Here is an 8,377-nt window from a genome sequence, read left to right on the forward strand (position 1 = left end):
TCACCACCCATTCTAGTACCATATACTGTACAAGATAAGAGATCATGCTGAAAATACCAGACTTGGAATTAGTTTCATTTTTTTATGGATGTTTGTCTACCACTTATGAAGGAGTGCTGTACATGAACTGCTTGTTGCATTTTTGACTTGCTGTTTCTACAGCTCAACCTTTTAAACATGTAGGTCACACTTTTAAAAAGGAAACCCAGTCCGATGTCGATTCTGAAGGTGTTAAACCGAAGGTCATAGCTGCATTTGAGGGATGAATTGCAATGTAGATGTATGTTTTCATGTTTACCTTGAAGTTTGAACCAGCATGATTTTGCACAATAAAAACCACATACCACTCACTGTGGTCTAATCTTAGGGTTTTTTTTGTCAGTTGAGTTGAAAGTGGATTATCCTGACTGCCTACTGTGCAGTGAGTATGAGGAAATATACCCAGACTAAAAAGGTTAGTAAAGGATGTTAAAAATGGAATGCATTGGAGAACCTGCTAATCAAGTCCATCATTCAATCGCACCAGAATTTCCCTCAAATATAAAAACGTCAGTATACAAAAAGCCATTCTCGCAAACTGCCAGGGCAGTGTTACCACAGGGAGCAAAGTGATGGTGAAACACAGTAATGTCATTTGCAATACATTTATTAAGCCAATGTGCAGTGGTCCCTCTAACCGTCCGCCGCCTCTGCTTCCTGTGCTCGTAGAAAGCTGGCCTTTTTCTGGGCGACGCGGTCCTTTCTCTGTGCCAGCGAGAGTTTGGCACGGTTCCACCTGCGACAGAGAAAACAATCCCCCATTAACCATCAGCACAGCAAACAAGATTAATGGCCGATCGCTCAATGTTTTGATGCTACCAGCAGATCTACAATATTCAGTCGCTTCTCTCAGCCCCGTCTTGAAAGGACAATGGACATCAGCTGTTGCAAATGAAGGACCAACTACATTTTGCTCAGCATACTTCGTATCATCATAAAGAAGCACTACCCCAATGCACAATTTCTAAATGTTCCCAAATGAAAAGCCAGCAACTGTGTACCAAACCCACCTCTTCTTTTTGACGTCTTTTTTGGGTTTCTTTTCGTGGACTGGGTTCTCTCTAATGGCGGCGTGTGCTTTCTTGTACATCTCCTCTACCTGAAAGAACAACACATTGCTTATACGGAGGTAAGGTAACAAACAGGTCAGGACAAGAGTCACAGAAAACCACCAAACAGCCCTTCAGCACTATCTGGTCATTCATCTCGCTTCTCTCAGCCCCGTCTTGAAAGAACAAAAAAACATCAGCCGTCGCAAATGAAGGACCAACTACAATTTGCTCAGAGATCTTGGAATCATCATCAAGAAGCAGCGAATTTAACAACTTAAGTGTGTGAAAAAGGAGTTGCCAAACCAACTGATCCAGGATCAGGAGTGCAGGCTGTCTGACTCAGTGGGCTGTGTAAACGGCCTTACTGTGTCTGGCGTGACTCCGTTCTTTATGAAGCGGGAGAACTGTTTCTTGTAGGCGTCTTCGTCCTCCTCCATCAGGTAACTCATGTAGTCAGACACGTTCATGCCCATGATGTGTTTGCGATGCATCTCTGCGTTGAACTCTTTGCTTTCCATGTCATAGCCTGGGAAACGTTTTGTGCTGAGGAGAGAGAGAGGAGATGGTGATACCACACTGGATTACTTTGGTTGATTTGAATAGTCAATGTTTTTCATAATCACATTATTTGAAAACGACAAAGGAAATGTCTTAATACAGAATTGATAGTTAGTCTTGGGCATTCATTATACAAAAATTTTCCGATGAAGGGCAAGAGAAGAGACATGGACACATTGTATCTCCCGACAGGATCCGCAGTGAGGAGTTCAGCCTTCACTGCAGGTTTATGAGAGAACTACAATAATTTACCCCTCTGTGTTGGTCATATAGGACACTTCAGGTCCTAGATGGGCAATAAAGGGGATACATATTCTGCTTGCACTTAACTAACCTGTGAGGAATTGAGAGGCCACCGTCGACAGCGCCCTTTAGTGCTCCGAACACTTTGTTTCCCGTCGACGTCCTGGCGAGCCCGGCGTCTAGAAAACACGTGAAGGCCCCCGGCTGGCCGTCTATACTCTCCACGTTGAACTCATCTCCCGTCACCTCCACCTGGCCCTCGTACACCTGGTCCAGGCTAAACTTGTTCAGCAGCTGAGGAGGAGCGAAAGAATGCATTTCTCTAATGAAAAATTGGTCTAAGATTTGGCAGCAATCTCTGTTGCCAATGTATATCCTCAAATGAATAGAAGCTTGATACACTGAAAATTAATTGCATTCACTGCGCTTTCACTGAGTCTACACGACTGTAAAAGCAGGTAAAGAATATCCCCATACCAGCATAACAGGCATTAGGGTGTGTGTGTGTAAGCATGCATTAGGGTGTGTGTGTGTGTGTGTAAGCATGCATTAGTGTGTGTGTGTGTGTAAGCATGCATTAGGGTGTGTGTGTGTGTGTGTGTGTAAGCATGCATTAGGGTGTGTGTGTGTGTGTGTGTAAGCATGCATTAGGGTGTGTGTGTGTGTGTGTGTAAGCATGCATTAGGGTGTGTGTGTGTGTGTGTGTAAGCATGCATTAGGGTGTGTGTGTGTGTGTGTGTAAGCATGCATTAGGGTGTGTGTGTGTAAGCATGCATTAGGGTGTGTGTGTGTAAGCATGCATTAGGGTGTGTGTGTGTAAGCATGCATTAGGGTGTGTGTGTGTAAGCATGCATTAGGGTGTGTGTGTGTAAGCATGCATTAGGGTGTGTGTGTGTGTGTGTGTAAGCATGCATTAGGGTGTGTGTGTGTGTGTGTGTAAGCATGCATTAGGGTGTGTGTGTGTGTAAGCATGCATTAGGATGTGTGTGTGTGTGTAAGCATGCATTAGGGTGTGTGTGTGTGTAAGCATGCATTAGGGTGTGTGTGTGTGTAAGCATGCATTAGGGTGTGTGTGTGTGTGTAAGCATGCATTAGGGTGTGTGTGTAAGCGTGCATTAGGGTGTGTGTGTAAGCGTGCATTAGGGTGTGTGTCTGGCCCTTACCCTGCGGGCCAGCAGTAGGCCTGTGCAGTAGGCTGCAGCGTAGTTTGTCAGTCCCACGGTGATGCCGTACTTGGGCAGTTCATGGGAGTAGGCAGCACTGACAATCTGGTCACCCTCAATCTTGGCGTAAGCGATCTGAAACAGAGATAATAGAGATAGAAGTGGTGAGGGTCGATGTGGTAAAAAAAAAAGTTAGCAAGATTCTTAGTGCTGGGCTGTTACAAAAGCCTGCACACAGCAGCCCTCCATAGCACTCACCTGGCAGCAGATGTCTCTGTTGGAGAACCTCACGATCATCCTGTACTTGGGCGTGTTGTACTTGTTCTTGTCTTGTATGACCAGGCGCTTACGGGCAAAGTAGTCAGTCTTCCCCTCTGTCAAAGACAATCACACAACTGGTTAGTATGCCAGAATTCGCCAATAGGATATAGCCAATCACTTGACTGTTTATCTTCAGCACTTCTAGAAGTTAATTCACCTCGCTTCTCTCAGCCCCGTCTTGAAAGAACAAAAAACATCAGCCGTCGCAAATGAAGGACCAACTACAATTTGCTCAGAGATCTTGGAATCATCATCAAGAAGCAGTGAATTTAACACAAATTCACACAACTGGTTAGTATGCCAGCATTTTCCATGAAAATCAAATAGCCAATACATAGTTTATTCTCCAATCTATTGAGTCAGTGGTTGGCGAGAGTATGATATATGAAGGGTGAGTGAATGTGCATTACATATCAAGACAAATGTACCTCGCCTTCTCCTGAATTTCACCTGGTATCTCTTGAAGTAGGCCTTACTTTTAACGACTTTCACAAAGCCCTGTAGAGAGAGAGAGAGGTGAGACAGCTGCCATTGCAGATTTCTGGCGACAGGGTCAGGGGTGTCAGCAAACATGCAATACATATTTCTGCAGTGTTAGCTTCCCATGACACTTATCTAGAGCTGTTGATGTGGAAACTTTCTTAGATTGGTGGCAAAAACTTGCAGCACTGCAATTAGCTACCTAGCTAGTCTGTATCTAGCACTTCCAACAGGAATGTTATCAACTGACAGCTTCATACCTTAACCAGTTTAATTTTTCATGGTTATGAGCAATTAGTAGGATGACCAGTGTTTCCTTTTTTTTTGCTGCAGTGGGGGTAAAAGGGGGAGGGGGGTCCGGGTCCCAAAAAACATGCATAAAAACAGTGGATATAATGTAGGCCTACCGCTACCGCCACCCGGGGTAATACCCCCTGCCTGTGCTCCACCTCATGTCACCATTCCCCCCCTCCCCAACACTTTCCCTGGTTGCCACTACTCTTGCTCAACAAAATATGTACTCTGTCTCATCACAATTTAAGTCACTCCAAAATGACTCCGGTAGGGTGGCGTTTTACCCCCAAGTTAGTCTACAATTGACCCATGTTACATTTAACCCCACTCTCCCCTATGCAATTACTGCACATTGCAAAGCATAATGTGCTTAACATGATGTTGCTAAACATTTCCAGGTTTAAAATGGTACACCTCACGTGGATATTTAGGAGTTGAGAAATAAATACATTAAGAATGGAAAGCTGGGATCCCCATCTTAACAAATGTCATTAAAAATGCTGTTTTCCCAGCGACAGCAACGAATAGCTGTGCATTGACTGCTTGTACGAATGCATGTTTCCCTCCTCATGGGACTCATAATTTGAATGCGCCTCTAGAGGAATATTTCTCTCAGAACACAACACGCCCACTAGGTATCTAATATGGGGTAGTCTGACTTTCTATCCATTACTTGTTTTGTTTGCAGAGGAAAAATAAAATGTAGACTGTTCCATCATATTCAATGTGCACCTCGGCAGACTTTTTTTTATTTTTATGTTCCATTTCTTTTTTGGGCGCAGTGCCACATAAATGACTGCAGCTTAAGACGACAGACGCAAAAACCGTCATACCAGTCGGGACAAGAAAGATTGTGAAGGCAAAAGCAAGTCAACACTACCGTATGCATTACTATGTGGATTTCAGTAAACAAACAGTACAAATCAACATCAGGTAGAAAACAACGCTGCAGTAGACTGCAAAAGTTGAAATATTTTAACTCTGGCGGTAAGCCCCGTTTACCATGGCGGCTGACGGCATTTACCGTCGTGCTCTTATTGAAAACAATGACATCTGGTTTGCCGTCTACCTCGTACCATCTAAACACAGCATTTAGGCTGACATCTACAACAAACATGTTTTTATGCAATTGGAAATGTTGAGGTAGGCCTTTGAGCGCCATATCGCCACGCTGGAACCTAGCCTGCAGCTAACATACAGCTGACCGGCGAAAGTATGCGGCACAAATCCACCATCATCCATTTCCAAAGAAACTCATATCCGACATGACAATGTATATTACAAGTATACACGCAACATGTTTTGGATTGTCAACAAATGATGACAATATACTGACCATTTCTGCAGTTTTTCCAACTTCCCAGTTGAAAGGCTTTCCAAGTAGCTGCAGAGTTGCTCAAATATGCTGACGTTGCAGACAGGATACCGCTTTCTATTAATACAAATGGTAATGCACGCCACCTACTGGATTGGAGGAGAAACTGTATGAATATTAGATTATTCATCGTAGTCTCGGGAAATCCCAGACCAAATCAAATGTTATTTGCCACATGCGCCGAATACAACAGGTGTAGACATTACCGTGAAATGCTTACTTACAGCCCTTAACCAACAATGCATTTATTTCTTAATAAAAAGTAAAATAAAACAACAACAAAAAAAAAGTGTTGAGAAAAAAAGAGCAGAAGTAAAATAAAATAACAGTAGGGAGGCTATATACAGGGGTGTACCGGTGCAGAGTCAATGTGCGGGGGCACCGGCTAGTTGAGGTAGTTGAGGTAATATGTACATGTGGGTAGAGTTAAAGTGACTATGCATAAATAATTAACAGAGTAGCAGCAGCGTAAAAAGATTGGGTGGGGGTCAGGGGCGGTGTGTTCAATAGGGCGATATGGGCGACGCACTGCCAAACGGGAAAAGGAAGGGATTTTTTTTCTAATCAATTATATCACGGCAACAGTAGTTATCAGTGTTGTAATCTAGACGTCTGATCTGCCACAGTGCCACTAAATGTCCAATCAGGCTAAAGTCGTGCTTCAAATGGCCCCCCCCCCTTTTGGGGCGATTTCAGTCAGGTTGAAAATCGCCCAGAAGTCTGTCATAGACTCCCATGTAAAATCTATTTTTTTCAAATATCAGAGCTTTCAATACAATCTCTATGGGTTTCTGAGGGCTTGCACTTACGCGCTTTCGTCATACGTAACATAACCATGAACGTAACTAAGAAAAGAGCGGGTAGCCTCGTCAATCAATTCACTACTACTATCAAAATGGCTAGGCTTCAGTGCAACTCGATTGTGTCTTTGAAAGAAGTTCCTTTTTGTCGGCGAACAAATGAAGATACATTGGCAACGAAACAATTAGGACCTCCCAGACCAAATTTAATAATTCAACAGGTTTCTACTAAAGGGGGGAAGTCCTACACCCGAGGATTTTCCAAAAATTGGTACGAACGAAAAACCTGGCTAGCAGGCTGCGATGTAGCTAATGCAGTCTTCTGCTACCCCCTGCTTACTCTTTCACCCTGAAGGCGGCACGGCAGACAGCACCGCTTGGACAGCGACTGGTGTGTAACGGACATGCACCATCTTTCAGGAAAGATTAAGAAACATGAGCTGTCAAAGACCCACATGGATAGCTGTTTGAGATTGTCTGCTTTGGGGAGAGTGAACATTCCCACTCAACTGGATGAGGGATACAGGCTAGCTGTCCGCCGCCACAACGATGAGGTTAGTGTTGATAATCACAAGTTTACTGGAGAACTGAAACTGACAAGGCTGACAAGATAGGACCCTTTTGTCCATTGTTATTGGATAGGAACAGAACTTATAACCAGCTCCTGACCTAAATAGATCTTAGCACAACATTTTACTCAACATATCATATTCCATATTCACTATAACAAATATATTTACTACGACATTAGCAAGAACAGCCACATCCTCAGCCGGCTAATCCAGTGTGTGAAGTTTTGCGGAGTGTTTGAGTTAGCTTTGCGAGGCAAAGATGAAACTGAGGGCTCCACCAACCCTGGTAAGCCAACACTTTTGAGATCAGTCAATAAATGCTTCTGGTATTGACTTATATGCTGCCCCTGTCTTCATGTTGTTGCTGGACATATCTTTTTTAAAATGTGTGTAGGTCACCTAAATCATCAGAAAAATTGCCCCCCCTGAGAATTTCTTCAGGAGCCGCCACTGGTGGGGGTGCGAATAGTCTGGGTAGCCATGATTAACTGTTCAGGAGTCTTATGGCTTGGGGGTAGAAGCTGTTGAGAAGTCTTTTGGACCTAGACTTGGCGCTCCGGTACTGCTTGCCGTGCGGTAGCAGAGAGAACAGTCTATGACTAGGGTGGCTGGAGTCTTTGACAATTTTGAGGGCCTTCCTCTGACACCGCCTGGTATAGAGGTCCTGGATGGCAGGAAGCTTGGCCCCAGTGCTGGGCCGTACGCACTAACCTCTGTAGTGCCTTGCCGTCGGAGGCCAAGCAGTTGCCATACCAGGCGGTGATGCAACCAGTCAGGATGCTCTCGATGGTGCAGCTGTTAACTTTTTGAGGATCTGAGGACCCATGCCAAATGTTTTCAGTCTCCTGAGGGGGAATAGGCTTTGTATACACGCAACATGTTTTGGATTGTCAACAAATGATGACAATATACTGACCATTTCTGCAGTTTTTCCAACTTCCCAGTTGAAAGGCTTTCCAAGTAGCTGCAGAGTTGCTCAAATATGCTGACGTTGCAGACAGGATACCGCTTTCTATTAATACAAATGGTAATGCACGCCACCTACTGGATTGGAGGAGAAACTGTATGAATATTAGATTATTCATCGTAGTCTCGGGAAATCCCAGACCAAATCAAATGTTATTTGCCACATGCGCCGAATACAACAGGTGTAGACATTACCGTGAAATGCTTACTTACAGCCCTTAACCAACAATGCATTTATTTCTTAATAAAAAGTAAAATAAAACAACAACAAAAAAAAAGTGTTGAGAAAAAAAGAGCAGAAGTAAAATAAAATAACAGTAGGGAGGCTATATACAGGGGTGTACCGGTGCAGAGTCAATGTGCGGGGGCACCGGCTAGTTGAGGTAGTTGAGGTAATATGTACATGTGGGTAGAGTTAAAGTGACTATGCATAAATAATTAACAGAGTAGCAGCAGCGTAAAAAGATTGGGTGGGGGTCAGGGGCGGTGTGTTCAATAGGGCGATATGGGCGAC

The 8,377-nt window shown here is 44.0% G+C and overlaps 1 protein-coding gene across 1 annotated transcript; it reads right to left on the minus strand.

The window, feature by feature from the left end:
* Window positions 1–630: 630 nt before the first annotated feature.
* Window positions 631–5,590, minus strand: LOC311150829 (large ribosomal subunit protein uL18-like). Its single transcript, XM_084188375.1, has 8 exons — window positions 5,487–5,590; window positions 3,805–3,874; window positions 3,314–3,429; window positions 3,056–3,190; window positions 1,984–2,186; window positions 1,457–1,634; window positions 1,050–1,138; window positions 631–775 (listed from the first exon to the last, which is right to left on the minus strand). Exons 1-8 carry the CDS (start codon window positions 5,487–5,489, stop codon window positions 673–675), a joined length of 897 nt encoding a protein of 298 aa, XP_084044501.1. The 5' UTR covers window positions 5,490–5,590; the 3' UTR covers window positions 631–672.
* Window positions 5,591–8,377: the final 2,787 nt, after the last annotated feature.

The sequence above is a fragment of the Coregonus lavaretus genome (assembly GCF_964263955.1).
Source record: "Coregonus lavaretus genome assembly, chromosome: 23".
NCBI classification, from domain to species: Eukaryota; Metazoa; Chordata; class Actinopteri; order Salmoniformes; family Salmonidae; genus Coregonus; species Coregonus lavaretus.